The 22,802-nt window shown below is 42.0% G+C and overlaps 1 protein-coding gene across 2 annotated transcripts in view; it reads left to right on the top strand.

Moving 5' to 3' along the window:
* The window catches only part of MB21D2 (Mab-21 domain containing 2), a 107,979-nt gene extending 85,755 nt beyond the window's left edge, over positions 1-22,224 (top strand). Inside the window, exon 2 of one of the 2 annotated variants that reach the window (XM_055307644.1) lies at positions 19,359-22,224. In XM_055307644.1, the coding sequence (XP_055163619.1) occupies positions 19,361-20,623 (1,263 nt within the window). In that variant the 5' untranslated portion in view covers positions 19,359-19,360 and the 3' untranslated portion in view covers positions 20,624-22,224. The remainder of the gene's footprint in view (positions 1-19,358) is intronic. The other variant, XM_055307643.1, reaches the window with a different exon arrangement.
* The last annotated feature ends 578 nt before the right edge of the window (positions 22,225-22,802 follow it).

The raw sequence follows: 22,802 nt of genomic DNA, 5'->3' as shown, positions 1-22,802 counted from the left end.
GGGAGTTGTTCCCTATATTGGGACCTGGTCATGTTCTGACCATAGAACCATGTGTTTTAGATTTGAAAGACCTCAGAGATCTTCTTTAAATCCTTTGCTGGACAGAAAACAATGGCCCAGAAAGGTCAAGTGTGTATCCAGAGTAGGTCAGAGACTGAGGCCAGAATAGAACCTAGGACTTGCTGCTCACTAATTTTTAGAAAACCTCTTAAGTGGCTGTGTATTAGCATTTTCCAGGGAAACAGAACCAATAGAATAGAACAGGAGATTTATTATGAGGAATTGGCTCATGCGGTTATGGAGGCTGAGAAGTCCCACCACTGCCTGTCGCCTACAAGCCAGAGTGATTGTGATTTGCGGTGTGATTTGCAATTTGCTCTGAAGGCCTGAGAATGAGAGTAGGGGGGCTGTGATGTAAATCCCAGTTCCCCAGTTCGAGGGTGGGAAAAGATGAGATGAGATGCCTCAGCTTGAACAGTGAGGCAGAAAAAAGGGGCAAATTCCTCCTTCCTCCACGTTAGTTTGTTTGTGTCCACCCACACTGGAAAAGGCAGTCTGCTTTACCAGAGCCCAGTTCAAATGCTAATCTCTTTGGGAAGCATCATCACAGACATGCACAGAGAGCCTGGACCAGAAATCTGGGCATTTCCCTGTGTTCGCAGGTTGGCAGCACAGGTGAACTATCCTATGCTGTTTGGAATGGTTGATGTTGATACTTTGTTCTTACATAGCATTTTTTTCAAAGTTTTATTTATTTATTTTAAAAAAGAGTTTATTTATTCACGAGAGACACAGGCGGAGGGAGAAGCAGACCTGATCTGATGCAGGACTCGATCCCAGGACCCCAGGATCACGCCCTGAGTGGAAGGCAGAAGCTCAACCACAGAGCCACCCAGGCGTCCCTAACTTTTCAGAGTTTTAATTTACCCGTTTCTTTTTTGACCCTCATTTGACCTCATTGGTTAAATAGACATTGTTCCTCTTCACAGGTAAGCAAATGAAGGTGTGACAGGTAATGACCTTCCCTGTCATGTGGTGAATTAATGGAAGATCAGAACTAGAGCCTAGATTTCTTACCATGAGTCCCTTCTTCCCACAGCTGGATTGTAAATTCTGTGGCTGTGCTAAACCACTGGTTCTCAAAGTGTGGTCCTGGGTCAGCAGCATCAGAATCACTTGGGAGCTTCCTAGGAATGCAAATTCTTGAGCCCTGCATCAGGTGCAATGACTTAGGAACTCTGGGGGGCCAAGGTCCAGCCATCTGTGTCTTAATAATTTCTCTAGATGATTCTCCACGCCAGTTAGAAAACCTCTGTGGTAACAAGACAGAATCAGTTCTGTATCCATGATTTCACTATATTCTGCTCAAAGTCGTCAGCAGAAAAGATGGTATGAAGCTAAAACTGACCATAAAATTAGCACGTCTGTCTTTTTCTCTTCAATTTCCCTCCCACCCACCCACCCCTGGTCCCTTCCTCTGTCATCCAACCAATCAGGTACAATTGTGGCAACTTTTCATTTAAAGTGTTTTCTGTTCCTTACAAAGCTGTCAGAGTTTGTTATGAGCTTTCATTCATTCAGCCCACATTACTTGACGCTTAACAAAGCATAGGAAACTAAAAAAAAAAAAAAAAAAAAAAAATGAGGGAGGGAGATGACTAAATACATAGACAGATACTGCTACATTTCTTTAAAAAAAAAAGGCACATGCTCAAATAGTAAGGTACGACCACTGTTCTTCATTGACCTAGAGAAGTGTGAACAGATGATATTTTAAAAAGAAAATTACATTTTCTCAACATCTGCAAATTTCTAGAAATGGTACTGGGAGCTTTATGAAATTTTTTCTCCACCAAGCCTCCTAATAGCCTTGTGAAAGACCTGCTAGGATCTTCATAATTTTTTTTTAAATGAGGAAACTAAAGTTTCAGAAAGCAAAGTGACTTATCCAAGTGTCGCATAGCTAATAAATCATGAAGCAGGTGTCCACATTCAAGCTTTTCTTTATCCTAAATTTGTAATCTCTCTGTCCTGTCATCCACATTATCTCTTAGGCGACTTTCCTTTCCATATACCTTTTTCATCCCCAAACCAGAGCATTTTGTCAGTGGATGTGTGATATGCCACCATTTGAACAGGCTTGCTGCAAACAGCACGTGGGCATTTCGGATTCATCAGTGAGTAGTACTGTTCTGAAACCCAAATCCATTTATGACTCACTTTGGAAGCATCTCAGTGAAATCAAGTATGAATTAAAAATTATATCCAATCTTCAGGCCTTTTTCTTCTTACTTGTTTGGTTGGAGTCAGTCCAACAACTGCCAAAAAAAAAAAAAAAAAAGAAGAAAAAGAAAAGAAAATTAGGAACGCCTGACCTCTAGTGGAAACACTGCAAACTTTCTGTGGTTTTGCTGGAGAGCTTCTTTCCAAACCACCTCCTCCCCATGTTTAAAATGGAATTCTGGAATTTCTGATCTGAAAGCTTCGGCTCATGATAAGACTCGGGTCTGTGCACAAAGATCATTTTTGCCGCTACCTTAAAAATGGGGTTTCTGCTTTTAAAAAATGGGGTTTCTGGATCTCAAATTTACATTGCACTTGGGTTCAAGTGTCTTAGTGACCATTCTCAAGCAAGTGCCATCTCTTCAAAGAATTCTGGTCATGTAGTCTTTTCCCCACTTAACTATAAATCCTAATTCAACTAGATATTTGTAAGGGACACTGTGAGTGTAGTGTCTGTATTTAATCCATTGTGTCTAAATTTGGCTCTGACATAGTTGATAGCTTTGGAAATGGTACACTTCTATTCAAACTGTGTAATCTTTGGTTTCAGGGACTGAGCTGTAATTGTGCCCATCACCACAGGTTTGTTGCTCGGCTGCCAAGTCAGCCTCATAGCTGATACTCACTGACCCACATATGTGCTCCCAAGTGAGGAGTGCTGTGCGCCAAGAGCCTTCAAGGATTCTCAACTGATTACACCATTGTTTTGTCCAAGTTTAAGATTGAAGTAGAGGACAGAAATCAGCCACTGTCTGATGGGTGGAGACAGATAGAGGGTGTGAGAAAAGAAACTGGAAGAAATCTAGCAAAAAACAGATGTTTTTCATTCAAAGCAAAATGAACAAGTGAGAGGTTGCAGATGTTCATGGATCCCCAGACATGAAGAATGAGAGATGTCCTGTCTTTCCTGAATCTCAAATACTGTCATGTTTCCAAAAGTTTCATCAAGGTTGTATCTTTCTTGATTTGAAGAATAGGTAACCTCAGCTCTTAAAGATTTCAGAGAATAGTGCACCCCTTCCTCTTAACTTGACAGCTTTGCCTTTCTTGAGTCCGTGCAATTAAACTGTCTGCTTAGAAATCGAGGGAGGGAGCAGACAGCCTCAATTTTTAAAAGTATTTCAACATTGCTGGTTTAAAACACTTACCTATCCTTGGAGATTATGTTTCAGTCCTGAGTGGGGCCTGGGGAGCTGCATTTTCCACAAACTCCTGGTTAGAGCCCCACATAGGGATGGAAAGAACCCTGGATTGAGGATCAGGATGTTAAATTCATCCCTAGCACCTGTGCCAGGTGGTGTGCTGTGTCATCTTTGCCTTTTGGGCTTCAGCAACCTGATATGTACCGTAACAGCTGGAGTATGTGACCTTGAAGGTCAGTTCTGGCTCCAGCCATCGGTGATCGGTTCATTCTTTGTGTGGGGTACACACATACAACTTAAACTTCATCCCCAGGAGTCCAAGAGTTACTGAAATGGCAACTGATTCAGACAATAATCTTCAACACTATGAAATTTAAAAAAAAAAATAACCTGCTCTTATTTCTCCTTTAATAGCCACCGCGTTAGTTCACAATTCCTGGCTAGAATATTGAGTTGCCCTTTTCAACCCCACGCCACTGACTGTCGCTCCATTTTTTGATGGTTGGAGGACAAGTAGAAGAAAAAAAGCCATCTCTCAAAATATCACTTTCCCACTTCATCATTAAGAGATTCAGTTTCTGCCTTTCTCTTTGACTTTCCCTTCTTTATTGTGTGGGCATGGATTTAAAAACACTGCAACAATTTGACCCTCTTTCATGATCTACGCAGGCTTTTAAACTGCAAATTTCAACCTCCACGCAGGGCTTTGACTGGTTGTTTTTTAAGTCTGGCTTCTTTTGATGTGAACATTTTCAAGCTCTCGAACAATAAAGTATGTTTTTACCCAGATACTGAAAGTAATTATCAGGTAGACAATTGTGCCTCTGAAGTGGATTCTGCTCTTTATTAGTCTGTCACGCTGTCAGTACTTTTATTCTATGTCTGTTTTGCTTGGAAATACTTATTTGATCCCCTAATCCTTTCTTAAATTATAGGTATGGGTGTAGTTGTACTAATCCGAACTTTGGTGCGGAACATTCTGGTTTTACATAATGAGAAAACTTTTAAGACTTATTAACTGAGTTATTTTATTTTATTTTTTTTTTTAAGTAGCAGATCTTTAGGACGTTATTGCTTTATTGTTTGGAAACTTGACTTGAGGGTATTAGTGTTTGAAATAAGATTTGTTTAAATGAAGATAAAGACGGCATAGGTGAGGGGCCATCGTTATTAACATATTAAGCATTACAGCAATGAGCCATATGGAAAATTGTTAATAACTATTAACTTGACACTTAAAGACAAGTTATCTTCTAGGAATGATATATGTTTATTTTCCTGGTATAGATAAAGAAAACAGGCATGTGTCATCAATAATCCGGCCAGGGGGCGCCTGGGTGGCTCAGTTGGTTAAGTGTCTGCCTTCTGCTCAGGTCATGATCCCAGAGTCCTGGGATCGAGCCCTGCGTTAGGCTCCCCACTCGTGCTCTGTCTCTCACTCTCTCTCTCTCTTAAATAAATAAATAAAATCTTTTAAAAAATAACCCAGCCAGCATAGGCATACCTGAGAGCTCTAGGTTTATCATCTGTATACATTGCCCCCCGCAGAGCAGGCTTTACATTTTGAGCCTTTTCTTGACCCTCCTGCCCACCCTGCAACAAACCAATTAGTAACCTTCCAAATGACAAGACCCCCCTTTCTTTAAGATTATCGAGGGTGGTCAGACTAGTTTTTAATCTAATTTAGGCTGAAGAACCATGTAGATACTTTGTGCCATTAGATTGACCACTTAGCTGCCAAGAACCTCAATTCCCTTGTCTGTGCAATGAGAACTCTAGTGCCCTTCCCAGAATGATTACTGGGAACAAACGAGAAAAAGACCGCGGCCAGTCTCCGGGAACTGCAAAACATACATTCATACAACGCACACAGTGTAAATCAGTATTTGGTTTGATTTTATCGATTGAAGCCAGGTTAAAAAATCAATTTCCTTTTTATTAATCACCTTGGTTCCTAAAATATTTTAATGTACTTACTAATTTGTAGTCAGAATCAATTTTCAGAAAGAGTGGTGCCTTAACCTCATAACACTGGGGACTAGTTCCTCTGCTTTCCCTGTACCCCCTGATTCCTGCCACCTGAAGCTTTATTCAGTGAAGCTGTGCCTTGCAGCAAGGTCTCCAGTGCATGTTTTGAGAATCAATTGCCAGTCACATTGCCTGCCCAAAGAAAGTATCTTGGCTCAACCTAGATGGAGCCTGTGAGCTCTTGAATTACCAACAGATTTCTTCCTGGACACCAGAAGTTATAGTTCCCCTGGGTGGTACCTTGAATTACACTCCACCCCTCCCCAGAGGTGGGGGAGTTGCTTGTACAGATCTTACCCCCTTGCTAAGCCTCCGATTCCCTAAGGCTTTCATTTTAGAATTTTTAGTCTATGGGTCCCAGCTAGAAGTGCTCGGTGGATGAATAGGGTGTGGGTGCCATCTCCTGGCAGTTATTGGAAATTGCTTGGTAAGACCATCTGTTTATTTATAGGGTCAGCTCTTCTGCATCAAAGGAAAAATGCACCATTATCATTTTTAAAAAACAAGTGTTAGACTTTCATCTTTGATCACACTGTAATTACATAGTACCTCTTCTTCTGATTTCCGGCTATGATTGTTGGCTAAAAATTAGTGCTTTGGAATGGCCTAGCCTTAAATTATTCGTAGAGAATAAGAGATGCTTTTGTGTAGATACCATAGAGTTAGTTTATGGTCAGTTCATTAACAGAGTTCTAGCTTCCCCTGCCATCTCTTCGGTGGATGTAATGGGATTCCTCTGCTTGTAGATACGGTGGCTCTCTAGTCTTTCACTGTGTCTGGAAATGGCAATGTCGAATTGACTCTGTCACTCTGAGCACACCATCCTGGCACTTTTCATCCTGGAAGAGTCATAAATTCCATCTGTAGGCTCTACCATCTATTTATTCATTCAGCTGGCATCTGTTGAATTTCTGTTGCGTTAGGTTAGAAGATACACAGGTCATCAGACAGAGGGACGCCGACAGGCCAACAAAGAATTGGTAATTGGCCTAAGTGCTACACTCAAGTATGGACAAAGGTCATTGAACACAGAGATTAAATATGTCGTTTGCAAATTTTTCCATACAATTTAGGGGAACAGAGGCAGAATAATCCCAGGCGGAGACTAAAGGAAAAATGCTATTTTGGTTTTTGAATTTGGTTTGACCTTTTACATCTGAGTAAGGCAGCTGTGCTTGAATAAAGCTCCATCCCAAAGATTGGCCCCTGCAGTAAACCTGGAAGCTGGGCTTTTCCTGGCTGGGACCTTTTGTTCACCAACTCCTGGCCTCTACTGGTTGAGGGTGTCCCCCCCCCGCCCCTCCCCAACTCTGTGGTGTTCATTCTTGTGCATGAGTCCCACATCCTTCCTGGCAGTGCAAAGCAGAGATGGCCCTCAGGTAAAGGAGCAGAACCACTGGCCTTGAGGGAAGCTGCCAACTTGCAGGAAACCACCTACCATGGCTGCAAGAGCCAGGCACACACACCATATACTCATATAGTCACACATACTAGACAAAGGTAAAATAAAGTGAAGAAATAATTATTATTATTATTATTCATTTTCTTTAGATATGGGAACAATGGTTGCAGTTTTCAAAAGGTCTTTGGCAGTTAAAGACCTTGAAGTATTTATGGCTGAAATTGTATGATGCCTGGGATTGAGTTTAAAAGGTTACAGAAAAAAAAAAAGCACGCATAAATGAAACAAGAATGGCAACAGTAATTGTTAAAGTTGGGAGATGGCTAGGTGGGGATTTATTATTTCATTATCTCTACTATTGTGTATGTTTGAAATTTTCTAAAGTAAACTAATTTTAAGACACTGGTCATTGCTGGCCAGTGACAATTTTAAAATCCTCTAGAGGAGGATTCTTTATATACATTGGGATCTTTTTGAGGTAATTTTTAGCAACTCTAAGTGTGTCGTGTAGACCACAACCGTAAAGCCCAGTTTTAATCAACACTGTCCTATTTCCTTAGACTGCTGGGTCATAAGCAGGACATATCTTCATACAGGCTCATGAATACCAGTTGGTTTTCATTTTTGTTTTTTTGGGGGGTTGGGGTTTAGAAAAGGCACAAAATTCTTCATGTTTCTTTCCCCATGGCTCTCAGTGCATCTGAGCTTTGTTTTACACAGAGAAGAGATGTGATTATGGTAGATACTGTGTCCACAGAGGAAGAGGATTTTCCTGCTTCAGAACTCAGAGTTTATGGCTTTGTGGTTATGATTTCCTTTGGTAATGACGTTCTCAGCCACCATCAATCTGTCTCCCCATCCTAGTCATAAAAATTTAGGGGATCTTACTTTAAAATGAAGGCTTCTTCGCTGTTAGATGAAAATGCGTAAATTAGACTCTGCCTCTAAATAGATGGGAATGTTCTCAGGGTTTGTCTGGGGGTCCTGAAAGAATTCCAACACTTTGAGAATCCCACAATTAAAACACTTGTGGATGCTCTCTGAAAATTGTCTAAGAGTTAAGTGTGGAACACAAGTGCATGCACATATAGCTAAGTGTCACAGCACCAGGTATCTTTTTTTTTTTTTTAATTTTTAGTCTTTTATACTCATTCCTTTCCTATGATCCATGACCCATTTTGCTCATATACTTCATTCCTCAGGGATGGCTAAAATCAGCTATTCATCTGCTTTAGAAATCATTTCATTCCAAAATAGAATCTATTTTATTTTTAGATAGAGAAATAAGCTTCCACTATTTCCTATCGTGTTGTATGTGGTGATTTTAATGGCTTGAAGATACTAAATTGTTCTCCCAGAAGAGCATTCTTCATGCTGGAAGGGAGCATGAGATAGTGAAGAGTATGAAATCGACTTGAATTTGGATCTCAGCTCAGCAAGCGTGACCATGAACAATTTATTTGACTCTTATTTATCCCGATTTCCTCATCTGTAAAATGGGGACAATATTATGTACTTGAAAGTCCCAAGAGCATTGGATAAGATAACCTGTCAAACATCCTGCCTGTGTCTTAAATTTTTTTTTTAATTTTTATTTATTTATGATAGTCACAGAGAGAGAAAGAGAGAGAGGCAGAGACACAGGCAGAGGGAGAAGCAGGCTCCATGCACCGGGAGCCCGACGTGGGATTCGATCCCGGGTCTCCAGGATCGCGCCCTGGGCCAAAGGCAGGCGCCAAACCGCTGCGCCACCCAGGGATCCCTCCTGCCTGTGTCTTAATATGTAGTAGAGCCAATAAGGGTTTGTGCCCTTCTCAGAGAGCCTTTGACATGAGATGTGAATACGTTGAAAATGTGCTCTATAAAGTCAGCCCTTCTTTTGCTGTTCTGTGTTACTGCTCGTACTGTGCTCTCTCCTTTGAACATTGGCAGAGTTAGACGATGTGACCACAGCTGGGCTGCCCATTAAAAATGCAGATGAGTAAACTGTGAGAGAAAAGAGCGGCATCCAGCCTTACGCACCCTTGAATTTCTTACTACCACTGTTTCTGGGGGCCCCGTGCAATGCCATAGGTGGCTTTAGGGGTCTGTGTTATAGTTGTCTTTCTTCAGTAGTAGCTTTCTGGAACACATCTATACTCGGACTCTATCTCATGTTTGTATTATTAGTCTCCCCTCCACCCGCTAAGATTCTGATTGATCATCTCTTGGAACAGGAAATGCCCTCTCTCCACTGGCAGGATGGTCAGAAAATTCTACTTGATGAGACAGGTCTTTCACTGACACATGAGATGGAATATGTCTTCTGTGTCTTCCATCTTCATGTCTTCTACTTACTGGCACTCTATAGGTAAAGTCCATTTCTTTACCAGGGTGACTCATCAAATATTTGAAGGTGGATCTCATGGCCTTCTTGAATTTTCTGTCCTTCAGGCTGACTGATACACACTCCTCTTCCTCTTCTATGTTTTCACGAGGACCTTTATTCATTTCCTTGAATGTTATTACCTCAGTTTATAATTATTTGTTCATTAGTGTATGATTATCTGATTAGTGTGAGAACTGTTCATGCTGCTTATCAAATATTTCTGGCTCTCTGCCTTCCCAGCCAGAAGTAGAATTGCACTTTCTTCCCTGGGATTAGGTAAGACCACGTGACTAGTTTTGACCAGTGATTTATGAATGAAAATGATAATCGGTCCTTTCCAGGCCAGAGCACTTACCTGCTGAGAGGAGATTCTCTAGGGCTTTCTTTTCCTCCAATAGAGTAATCATGAAGTTCCAGATAAGGGTTTTCTATCCACCTGTGTCCTAGATTAAGAAAAGAAGGGCCGCTAGCCAACCCCTACTGATGGTCACAAAGTCTGAATGAAAAATCAAAGACTTGTTATTTTATGTCACTGAGGCTTTTAGCTTTCTTACTCAGTGTAACTGCATCTATCCTGACTGATACAATTATATCCGGCTTTCTCACTACATGATGAGCATGATGCAGTGGAGGCTGTGTGTTTCTCTTCACCTTTGTATCATCTAGTGTAATGCTGGCTCAGAGGAGACACTAAGGCCATGTGTTGCTTCCATGAATAACTTAAACCTGAGTTTTGAACCCCATCTCCATTTCTGCCAATTCCTGACCATGGCTTATTTCATTGTTTCTCTTCTAAAATGTATGCACCCCCGTCCCGTAATCCAACCCAGCTTTCCAGTTTCAGAGAAATTAAGTAGTTTGCATAGCATAGACATCCTCAAATGGGAAAGGAATGCAAACCACACCCATTGGGTGTCACAGGCAGAGGTGAGGGGGGTACAGCTGAATTGATTCTTTTTTTTTTTTTTTAAGATTTTATTTATTTATTCATGAAAGACACACGGAGAGGCAGAGACATAGAAGGAGAAGCAGGCTTCTCTCAGGGAGCCCCATGTGGAACTCGATCCCGGGACTCTGGGATCACACCTTGGGCAGATTTTCAACTGCTGAGCCACCCTGTTGCTGAATTGATTCTGAACATCTCTATCACAAGCATATTGCTTCTTCTGCAGAGCAAGAGAAAGGTGATCTGGTCATCACTGATACATTTTTGTGTCTTAGATAGCCATTTAATCCATATTGGCATTACACTTGCTTTCAGGTTGCTGTTGTTTTTATCTTTGAAGAATGAGCTTTTTTTTTTTTTAAGATTTTATTTATTAATGAGAGACCTACAGAGAGAGGCCGAGACATAGGCAGAGGGAGAAGCAGGCTCCCTGCGGGTAGCCTGATACGGGACTTGATCCCTGGATCTGGGATCATGACCTGAGCCAAAGGCAGACGCTCAACCGCTGAGCCACCCAGGCATCCCAAGAATGAGCCTTCTAAAGTGAACACTCTTGTAAATTGACAATATGTAGCTTTCATGCCCCTGTTTTTGCTGTAGGAAGCTGATAGTGGGACTAATTAGATACCCCTTTGAGTTTTGCCATTAAGTTCTGATTGGCAGAAACCATGAGTTTTTAAACCATCCTAAGAGCTAAAAAGAAAAAAAAGGGAGGGGGGGCAAGACTTATGAGATGGGTAAAATATTGATAACATGCGTTATGCGCATGTGCTCAGAACCCTCTCTTTATTGGCATGCCAAGTAATCTGGTGTGCATTTTGTTTTATTCCTGTGACCACCCACCAAAATTTGGGGAAGGTGAGAAGTTGTCATTCTCCAACTTTCATTCCCCAGTTGAGGCCAAGACTGATTAATTATGTAATTATGTTGGTCTTGGGTGAATTGGACTTGAATCCAGGCCTAACTCATGGTCCTTGTGTTCAAAATAGCTTAGTAGACTTTGCCAAAGCCCACCAATTTTTAGAACTTAAATTTTAAAAAAGAAAACAATGAAAAATTAGGCACTTTTTTCCACTCTAACTTTTGAATTATTACCACATGATCTTACAGATATGTGCTGACAGGATTTCATGGTGTATTGTATAGCAAATTCCATGATCCCCTAGATATTGTTATTGGTGTATTGGAGTTGACTGAAATAATCGGTGCGTTCAACAATCAGTTGCCTTCTGATCCCAATATCTGTGTTAGCCACTGCAGTAATAAAACCCGACTACAGGAGCTTATGGACTGTTGACTGTGACAATAGCTTCCATTTTCTGAGCTTCTTTGCCATTACTGTGTCCAGTGCTTTATATTTTTTATCCTGTTTAGGAAGGAAAATAAGCCACGAGTAGAGCCCACTGTTCAATAGGCGTAGAAAGTGCTAATGTAAAAAATCAGATCAAGGCCCACCGTGGAGGTGTGTAGGTTATTTATTCTGCAGGGCACTTGTTCAGAAGGAACAAGAATGGGTGGGAATCCAGCCTGCTCTCTTCTTGCCAAGCCCTGTGCCATGCCACACAGGGACATTCATCAGAGGAGGCATTTGTAGGCTAGCAGCAGTCTGAGTGCAGTGACGGGAGAGAATGCTCCATTCATCTCCCTTCCTCTGACATGTTTTGTACACCTTGCATGTGCTAGAGACTTCAGACAGGTTTAATTAAATCTTCAGAATAACTCTGTGAAATAGGTGTTGTCTGCTATTCCAGTTTTATAGGTGGTGGAGAAAGGGAAGAACATAGGGGGAAAGAGTGAAATATCTATGTGCTCAGATAGTTCCTATCAACTCCAAAAGGGTGGTTTTATGGTTGGTTGGTTGGTTGGTTGGTTGGTTGGTTTTAAACATATGAAGAACTGGAAGCTCAAAAAGGTTAAATAATTTATCTTGTTTACTTAATGACAGACCCAGATTTAAACCCAAGCCTGCCTTTCTCCAATGCTCTTGTACACATATCTGTATCAAAACAAGGAAAGATCAAGCAAGGGAGACTCCTTTGAAGCATCATCTTTTGAATCAGTCCTATGACTATATGTATTTGGTCAATGGGTCATTCATTACCAGGGGCATCTGGCTGGCTCAGCCAGGTAAGTGCCTGCCTGCAGTTTGGGTCATGATCCCGGGGGTCCTGGGATGGAGCCCCTGCATCAGGCTCCCTGCTCAGCAAGGAGTCTGGTTGGCCTTCCCCCTTTTGCCCTTCTCCCTGCTTGTGCGCTCGCTCTCTCTCACTCTGCTCTCCCTCTCTCAAATAAATAAATAATTTTAAAAAGTCATTACCATACATGAATTAATCAGTTTTCTAAAAGATTTAAATAAGATTACGTGCAGTTGTCTCAGAATTATGCCAAATAAAACAGGCTCTTTGCCTTAAGAATATATTGCTGTAACTGTTAATATTCATGATCACTCAGCAGATTATTGAAAATACTGAGACGTTCCATTGGTCTCTTCTATTTCCTGTGTCTTATAGTCAATTTATTTTGGAATACTAATAGCTTCTTGCAAGACAGATAAGATCTGTTCTTTCCCATGATAAATGTGGGTGCTCAGACATGTTCTGCTGCTTCTCCAAGGTCACAGCACAACTTTTGCCAATGAAAGCACAAAGTTGACACTTTGCCTTGAGACCCCTGCTGCCTCCCTTTGGAACCCGTTCTGCATTTATGTCAAGTTCAGCTGTTGTCATGAGGGAAGCAGTAGGTATACGCCATTCTGACCTGTGCAACAATTATAGGAATAAGACAGTGCTGTTAATCTGTCAGTAGGGCCGTGTGACCTTGAATGAGTTATTTCTCCTTTTTTTTTTTAACATATTCTTTTTTTATTTTTATTTTTATTTTTTTTATTTTATGATAGTCAGAGAGAGAGAGAGAGAGAGAGAGAGAGAGAGAGAGGCAGAGATACAGGCAGAGGGAGAAGCAGGCTCCATGCACCGGGAGCCTGACGTGGGATTCGATCCCGGGTCTCCAGGATCGCGCCCTGGGCCAAAGGCAGGCGCTAAACCGCTGCGCCACCCAGGGATCCCTATTTCTCCTTTCTGAAACTGTTTTTTTCTCCTGCAAGGTGAGGGATGCCACATATATGATTTCTGGACACAAATGAGGAAAATACTAAAATCTTCCCTAAATTGGAGTCATTAAAAAATTCCATAGATCCTTTTTTAGGAGAAGGTAGCCATGCCTACTTTTCAGAATGTGGATAAGCTTGACAAAAATATTTATTTCTTTGAAGTATAAATCAACTTTTTATAGGAAGGTTTTATATTATTTATTAGCAACCAAAAGACTGTTCCCCAAGGAGATGTATCAGAATCACAGAAGCGCTTTGTCAACATCGTTCCATTCTGTACCCTTCCTGCTATCGAGCATCACCGCTATAAGGCACTGTTCTTAGTGTGCCACATGAGTTTGGGTGGAAAAGATAACATTTTGTAATGAAACGAATATTGCCAAGATACTCAGGTCTCTTTTAATCTGCATAGAAATCTTTTATATACAGAGTCAAAGACATAGAGACAATTTATCTAATTCTGTAGCTTGAATAATAAGACATAGACATTTTACCTCTCTGACATATCTTTCTCCCCTCAACATAGGTAACAGCTTTGTTTTGTTTTGTTTTATGGAACCTGCACAAGTACCAATTTCCCTTATCTACTTAGTATTTGTTAAATTACCCTCCCGAGTCCCCACATACCTGCTGGAGTGAAGCTCGGAGGCTAGACACCATACCTGGTTCAAGTGCTCTGGTGTTAACAACCTGGCATTATGTGCTTGAGTGATGGCAGCTTGTAACTTGAATTCAGTGGAATGTGATAGAGTTTTATTCACTAGAATATAAGAGTGTCAGGGACAGAGTTCCATCTTTCACTTGATATTGTAAAGATAATGAGCAAAGGACTAAGTGGATGACATTGAAGTCATTCCTTAAACTCAAAGTCCCAGTGTAAACAGAACCCAGGCCCCTCTGTCCCTTGCACAACAAAACCAATCGCTGGGACATGGAGTGTGCAGTAAGGAAAGGGTTTCTTCTTGGAGAGGTGGGAGGGCAAGCCTTAATTAAATCTGCCTCCCCAGCAGGGGAGAGTCCAGGATTTCTAAAGGCAAGTGGAAAAGGGTCTGGATAATGGGGAGAAAAGCTAAGGTGCTCGTGGCTCAGAATCTGACAGAGGCAGTGACTGAGCAGGGCAGTGTTAACTTCATTCCTTTGTGCTCCAAGAGGAGGCCAGGGGTCCTGACTAGTTTGCCTGGCTTTTCTGATGAAATCTTGAGTCTGCAAAACAAAGAAATCAACACTTGGTTATCACGGTGTCAGGCAAGAATATTATGGTATAGAAACATGGTGGCAGACAGCATTCCTGAGAACCAGCAGATTTGGGATAAAGATTTGCAGCCTGGTGTAGCTGCCCTGTTAACTCTTTCATTACTGGCTTTATCAGTAATATTAAGGTCTTCTTAAGTAGAAACTACAAAATAAAGCGAAACCAAGGAATCAATTAATTCCAGGACATGAGGCTGGGAGGCAGTTTTACTTTGTGTTTTTAACAGCAAACATATGCCCATGCTTCCTTGAAAAAGAAGAGACCCGCCCAGGGGAATAAGCTTTTTCTCCTAACCAGCTCATTGTTATGTGAGATTTTTCCTTTTGTTCTCACTCTTAGTTTTGGATAATTTGCTAATAGCTAAACAACCAGTCACTTGATCTCACCCCCGGTAATTACACAGAAATCCTTGGATCACTTCAGAGATGGCACTTGTTGGAACTGGTACCCCTGGCCGAAGTGGATGGTTGATTTTTTTTTTTCTCTCCTCAGCCTTCTTCCCTCCAGCCCCTGGATGTGTTTTAGTTGCATGGCAACCCATCTGCCACGATAGCTGATGTCAGCTCATTTTCATTTAAACTTAGCCCAGGAAAGTTTTCCAGGAGGGCATTTGAGTAGAATGCTGGGGCAGGCTCCAGTTTGGTAACACATTACCAAATCATTGGTAAAACTGCAGACTAATGGGCTCAGGCAGGCTAAATGTAAATGTGGGTGTCACAGGGGATTAGCTTCCAGAAATACGTGGCCTTGGGGACTTTCTGACTTTTAGGAGCTTAGCAAATGAGCTTCAGCAAGATTTTCTCTGCTGCTAAAGTTCTCTCTGCCCTTGAAAGGAATAAGAATCCAAAATTAACCTAACTCCTGATAACAGAATTTAGCCAAATATTTTTATGACTTCTGAAAGGAGGGGCAACATTTTAACTGGGTCCACAAGCCTCATTTGGGAGGAAAAAGAATATATATATATATATATATATATATATATATATATATATATATTTTTTTTTTTTTTTTTTTTTTTTTTTAAAGAATATTTTATTACTGGCAGGAATGTGCTAGTGTATCTGCTAACAAGTGAAAACATGTTAAAACTTCTTTAATCCAGTAGAGGGCAGAAGGGAGTTTTAGCTTTTTCTTAACCTGTGACTATGCAAACAAAAATTGACAGTCCAAGGCAAAGTCAGTGGCATGTTTGTAAACACAGTATACCCAGCCTGTTGATGCACATCTTATTCTTGTTGTCTAGACAGGTCCTTGCTAGTATGCTCAGAGCCAGTTTGATCCTGTCTAGGACAGAAAAGAATGTCTGGAGTTTTGAGTCATGTATGTCTAAGAGGGAACAGTGAACAGTGATATGGTATCCAAATTATACCACCACTTCTAATCTATTCAGATCTTATTAATTAATCATAATACATTTCAACATGTTTTCAGTGTGTATATGTGATGCTCCAAATGTTAGGATCTAAAAACATTTGAACTAATGACAAATTATTTCATGATCAGATATTTCTCTTTGAAAGTAATTACCTACCCGTGAGCCTATAATGCAGCAAAAATGATTTTCCCAACCCACCCTGGATTCTGAGAAGCAAATCTTACCTGTTTATAGCTAAGACTTGGAGTGACTTGGAGTGGTAATATTTGTTATATTATAAAGATGAGGTTAAAACTGAAACCTGACAATTGAGAAATGCATCTTTGTTTTTGGTGTTTGATAACTTTCAATCCTTGGTTTTTACTAAATTCGGTTTTTGAAAACCACTTTTAAAAGGAAGATAGATTTTCCATGCTGACTTTAGTGAAGTCTGTTTTTGCTTTGTTAGAATGTAATGCCTGGGCAGCCCCAGTGGCCCAGCAGTTTAGTGCCGCCTTCAGCTTGGGGTGTGATCCTGGAGACCTAGGATTGAGCCCCACGTCAGGCTCCCTGCATGGAGCCTGCTTCTCCCCCGCCTGTGTCTCTGCCTCTCTCTTTCTCTCTGTCAGTCATGAATAAATAAATAAAATCTTTAAAAAAAAAAAAGTAAGAAAAATAAAGTTAAAAAAAAAAGAATGTAATGCCTTATGAAGCAGCCCTTCAAATGGAGTTAGGATATTTATTTATTTGAGAGAGTGCACACGTGTGTGAGCCAGGGGAGGGGAAGAGGGAGAGAGAGAATCTCAGACTCCCCACAGAGGGCAGAGCCCAGACTTGATCCTACAACTCATGAGACCATGACCTGAGCTGAGATCAAGAGTTGGACGCTCAACTGCCTGAGCCAGCCAGCCAGCCAGGTGACCTTAGCATACTTATTAAGAAGCCCCCCTGTGACCAGCCCCCGTGGAAGGTAGGGACCCAAGACAGGATCAGACTGAGGAAGAAGCCTGGTTTCTTTGTAGGCCACGCTGTCAGCCTTAGCCAACCCCCCTGAGAACTCTGGATTTGAATAATTCTTCAGAGTATCCTGAACCAGGGCATTCTCACTTTGATGTGTACCCCCCACCCTCACCCCAAACACAGGACACGACTTGGGTTGAGCTGGCTCTTTGCAGGCAGTCCTTATGGGATTGCACTGACGGCAGTCCCAAGAACTGAGATAAGAGGTCTGGGTAGCACAGCGCAAGGAGTATGAGAAGCAGCCTCAGAAGTCAGGTACACTGGATGGATTCTCTTTCTAATTGTGGATTCTTGAAAGTTGGATAACTTTTCTAATTGCCTTCAGTGTGATAGCTTGCTGTATTCCTGTCTCTATAAGGAAGTGGTACTGAAAAGAGATTGTCATGGTTAATCCGGTTTGGAAAATAGGATTTGAAAGAACGAAAAGAGCACATTTTTATTTCATTTTTGAGAATTAAATTCTGAAATAAAATGGTAACATAAACACAGTCACAAGGCATATTTATTTGCATCAGTGTTGTTTCTTGTGAATAATAAACTACATTGATTAAAAGTAATCGCAGCAAGTAAGGAAATTGTAGTAGTTTGTGATAGTTCCTTGCGATCTTTGGAGAAAAGGTTAAATAAGTCACAGAGAATGATGCTGGCAGGGAGGGTATATTTGTAGACGGAGCAGTCATTTGCATTTAGTCTATAATTATTTAAGCTCTTCATGGTGAATTCCCATTAATTCCATCTGTTTGTTCCTTTGCCATTCAGTCATAGCTTCAGTTGTATGTCCACTGGGTGCAGAGCCCAATGCCTGCCTAATACAGATTTGAGACATGGTCTTCACTCTTAAGGAGCTCATGTTCGCATCCAAAAATCACATTTTTATATGTCACTACCAGTTTTACCAGAAAAGTATATCATTTGGGAAGATATTAATAAGCTCATGATGCAAGAGATGAGTTTTCTAAAATTTAGCACTTTTTTTGGGGGGGGGAGCTCGTTTTCTCATTGGCAATAGATATTTTATTTGTTTTTGCGAAGATAGGCTTAGTTCATTTTTTAATGAAAATGTCTACCAGATACCCAAGTCTGAATGCCCATAGTTGATCAGTTGTTCCTTAAAGTAAAAATGGTCTTCCACGGGCAAAGCAGCTAACTTAGCCCACAGCTCCAACACAGGTGCTTTTCCTGAAGACAGCTTTTGTACTTCAGTACGAGGCAGAAGTGCTTTATGGTTGCTTGCCGTTTTGTCACACAGAACATTAGAGAGGTGGCTGCAGAGTTGGGATTTAATAAAATTAACTCATTTATCTTTTCCATTAGGGGTTTTCTTCAGTGCAACTGATTTTTTTTAAAAGATTTTATTTATTTATTCATGAGAGATACACAGAGAGAGGCAGAGACACAGGCAGAGGGGGAAGCAGGCCCCCTATGGGGAGCCGGATGTGGGACTTGATCCCAGGATCCTAGAATCACGACCTGAGCCAATGGCAGACGCTCAACCACTGAGCCACCTAGGCGCCCCTGATTTTTTTTTTTTTTTAAATGCTAGTACAAGTTAGCAAGAGAGTTCAATGACTGCCAGTGTAGTTTGGTGCCACTGTCTTCACGAATGCCTAGCAGTTTGTTTTTTTTTAAATTTTATGATAGTCACAGAGAGAGAGAGAGAGGCAGAGACACAGGCAGAGGGAGAAGCAGGCTCCACGCGCCGGGAGCCCGACGTGGGATTCGATCCTGGGTCTCCGGGATCGCGCCCTGGGCCAAAGGCAGGCGCCAAACCGCTGCGCCACCCAGGGATCCCTGCCTAGCAGTTTGACCTGCCATTTGCTTCCGTCCCATCAAGCGTCAGTTCAAGTGTCAACACTGTGAACAAGGCAAATGATGTGTTAGTGTTATTATGGAAGGGTTGTGACCTCACCACCCCCTGTAAGTGTCCACAGCCCACAGTGAGGGTTGCTGGTATAGAGAAAGGCTTAAGCTGGAAGAGCCTAAGGATGGGAAGCTGGTTTGGCAAGAGATAAAAAAGAGTCTGGCTTTATTTGAGGGCAGCAGAGATGGAGAACAGGGAAGCAGTGAGAAATGTTGCAGAAGTTATATAGATAAAATTTAGCAGTAGAAGACCAATAAAGACTTGAAGCTTACTGAGACGTCTGACCTTATGAGATGATCTAGTGGATGGCAGTGCCACTAAGCAACGTGGTGACTGGGGAAGAAGAACCCCAGTTTATGATTGAAAAAGATGCCATCCTTGCCGTACGAGAAAATCTGTCGTGATTCTCCCACTTGGTTAAAGGATGAGAAAGAACAAAGTACTGCTGGCTGGGTCCATGCAGCAGCCTGAGATCTGATTTGGTCCCTATAATGAGAAGTGGGTCTTGGAAACTCGGCGCATTCTCTATTGATGCAAAAGACTCTGGTGTCTGTGTCTCCTGTAACAGTGTTTTCTCTTTCTGTTTCTAGGAATGGTGCAAAAGCTGGACCAAAAACTTCCAGTGGCCAATGAGTACCTGTTGCTCTCTGGCGGAGTCCGGGAAGGCGTGGTGGACCTGGACTTAGATGAGCTTAATGTCTATGCCCGGGGCACAGACTATGATATGGACTTCACTCTTCTGGTGCCAGCCCTTAAGCTGCACGACCGTAATCAGCCCGTGACCCTCGATATGCGCCACTCAGCCTTGTGCCACTCTTGGCTGAGCCTGCGGCTCTTCGATGAGGGGACAATCAGTAAGTGGAAAGACTGCTGCACCATCGTGGATCACATCAATGGTGCCACCAACTACTTCTTCTCCCCAACCAAAGTGGCCGACTGGTTCTATGACTCCATCAGCATTGTCCTGTCAGAGATCCAGAAGAAACCCCAGCGAGGGATGCCAAAGGTGGAAAAGGTGGAAAAGAACGGGACCATCATCTCCATCATCCTGGGTGTGGGGAGCAGTCGCATGTTGTATGATATTGTGCCCGTGGTATCTTTCAAAGGCTGGCCTGCAGTGGCCCAGAGCTGGCTCATGGAGAACCACTTTTGGGATGGGAAGATCACCGAGGAAGAGGTCATCAGTGGGTTTTACTTGGTGCCTGCTTGCTCCTACAAGGGTAAGAAGGACAATGAATGGCGGCTGTCCTTTGCCAGGAGCGAGGTGCAGCTGAAGAAGTGCATCTCTAGTAGCCTCATGCAGGCTTATCAGGCCTGCAAAGCCATTATCATTAAACTCCTGTCCCGGCCCAAGGCTATCAGCCCCTATCACCTGCGGAGCATGATGCTCTGGGCCTGCGACAGACTTCCTGCCAACTACTTGGCCCAAGAAGACTATGCAGCCCACTTTCTGCTGGGCCTCATTGATGACCTACAGCACTGTCTGGTCAACAAGATGTGCCCCAACTATTTCATCCCTCAGTGCAACATGCTGGAGCATCTGTCAGAGGAGACGGTCATGCTTCATGCGCGGAAGCTCTCCTCCGTGCGCTCGGACCCCGCCGAGCACTTGCGCACCGCCATCGAGCACGTCAAGGCGGCCAACCGGCTGACGCTGGAGCTCCAGAGGCGAGGGAGCACCACCAGCATCCCCTCCCCGCAGTCCGACGGAGGGGACCCCAACCAGCCCGATGACCGCTTGGCCAAAAAACTGCAACAGCTAGTGACTGAGAACCCGGGGAAGTCCATCTCGGTCTTTATTAACCCGGATGATGTCACACGGCCCCATTTCAGGATCGATGACAAATTTTTCTGAGCATCTTGCTGCCTTTTTTTGTTTCCTTTTTCCTGGTTCTAAAACTCTCCTGATGTGTAGTGTGGTTTGTGATGCTGACTTTCCGTTTTTTACACATCCAGCCTAGATTGGATCTGTTAAGAACACATTTTAAGTTTCCTGGTTCTGCAGGACGGTGCAGGCTCTGAAACAGTATATTACTATTTCATATTCTGCCTCTGATTTTGTTGTTTACTTTTTGTAGTTATTGTTGCATTGTTTTGGGTTTTGGTTTGTTTTTTTTGTTTGTTTGTTTGTTTTTTTAAGGAGAACTCGAGCCATACATAGATGAAAATGCTCATGAATTCTCTTGCTTTTTACCGTTTCATGCTTTGTGCAAATTTGTTCATGAGGATGGGGCAACAGATCTCTTTCTGACATTTCAGGACTCTTTTTTTTTTTTTTTTTAAATGAGCTTTCATCACTACAAATATTTGAGAATTGTCTGAACCTGGGAACTACCTGGTATGGTAGCTGGATTTCTTTCTTTTGACCAGTGACCGGAGTAGTTTCCCTCTTTCCACCAAACAATGTAGACTTTGAAAGTGATACTGCTACCAGTTGTGTTTTGGAGCAACTTCATTGAATGTAATTGTCCTCAGATCAGAACTTTGGATGGTTTGGAGGCTGTGTTTGACAACCTTCCAAACAGAATTAAGGTTTCCAAATAGTAGTTTTAGCGTGTGTAATTATTTGAAGCCTTATTTAAATCCTATTAAAGAACATACCATTATAATTGTTATTTGCACTAATGAAATCTTGGCCATTGTCAGAGTTCCAGTGTGTGTGTTTCAATATAAATTGACATCCGCTGTTGAAATGCTATCATTTTTTTATTAATGATTCTTTGCATTTGTTTCGTTCTCCTTTAAATGTGGTGTCCTGTTTTGCCCTCTTTGATACTCCTGGTTCCTGTCTTACTGAGAGAAGTTTGTGAAGCTTTACACCTGCTCAGTGACCATCTGAAGGTGGAGAAAATATAGACATAGAGTAGGTGTCTTTGTATCTACTGCTTTTGGGGGTTATAAAGGTGAGCTTTTTTTGTAAAATCCCTTTGCTTCTACTGGGAGTTGTGGGGAAAACTGGCAGAAAGAATTCATAATCCCCAAATAGAAGATACCATGCCTGTTCAAAAGGAGGTTTTTCTATAGAGCAGGAACGAGGACATATCTGTGGGTGGTAGCTTTGTGTGGAGGTGTCTTATCTTCATGAATGAAATCACTTGCCAGGTTTAGGTGTTGCAAGGCATTGGCTCCTTGTTTTGGTATGGACTCATGGCAGACTGTGGTGTTTGAAAGGTCAGGGGCCCTGCTGATATCTCAAAGGATGATCATGATGTCTACTATTGGGAAGGTCAAGCAACATTTTGGATTTGATCTCGAATGTCCAGACTCACAGGTTGGATTTTGGCCAATTGAAATCAGGCATATGCGGTCTTGGGTTTTTGCATGGGAATTAATGTAAAGCTTATAACTGAAAATGAAATCATTCAACCATCTTAAGTCAAACACAAAATAATAAAAGAAACATACTGGCCTTGGAATTTTGTTGTTGTTGCTGTTGTTAGTTTGAAATCCAGAAACTATTTTCTTATTAGTCATACCAACAAGGATTTTCAGTAATTAACTATAGCCCTGGGTTTGCTATTGTCTTTCAGACCAGATGTCCTTGTAGTGAACATTCAGTATTCATTTGTCCATTTCCCCAGTTTTCCTACTAATATCTACCTATCCTCCACATAAGCCATATCCTTCTCGTAAAACAGCCCTATCCCCAGTTCCAGACATGGTATAAACCGATGGATATAACTATGTCCTTGGCCACAGTTATTAATTAGCGATTTGATGAATGCTGTTCTAATCAGGGACAGGCTCAAGATTCTAGCTTGGAGTGCTGGGGAAGAAGCAAGCCTCTGGATGTGAATGAAGATGCATTTGGCCTCTGTCACTCTGAGAGCTATCACATAACCACGACCAGAGCCAGCCTTAGGATGAACTGACATTGTGTGATACTGTGGAGAGAAGAGAAAGAAAAACATGAGCCACCAGACACTGCCAACCCCCTCCCCCCAACACATACGCACACATATACACTGGATTTTCTTGTTAAGTGAGTCAACATTTTGTTCTTTTAGCCAGTTTGAATTTGGTTCAATTCGTCA

The sequence above is a fragment of the Nyctereutes procyonoides genome, unplaced genomic scaffold (assembly GCF_905146905.1).
Source record: "Nyctereutes procyonoides isolate TBG_1078 unplaced genomic scaffold, NYPRO_anot_genome, whole genome shotgun sequence".
NCBI classification, from domain to species: Eukaryota; Metazoa; Chordata; class Mammalia; order Carnivora; family Canidae; genus Nyctereutes; species Nyctereutes procyonoides.
The sequence above is the reverse complement of the archived record's forward strand: the minus strand, read 5'-3'. Positions and strand labels throughout refer to the sequence as shown.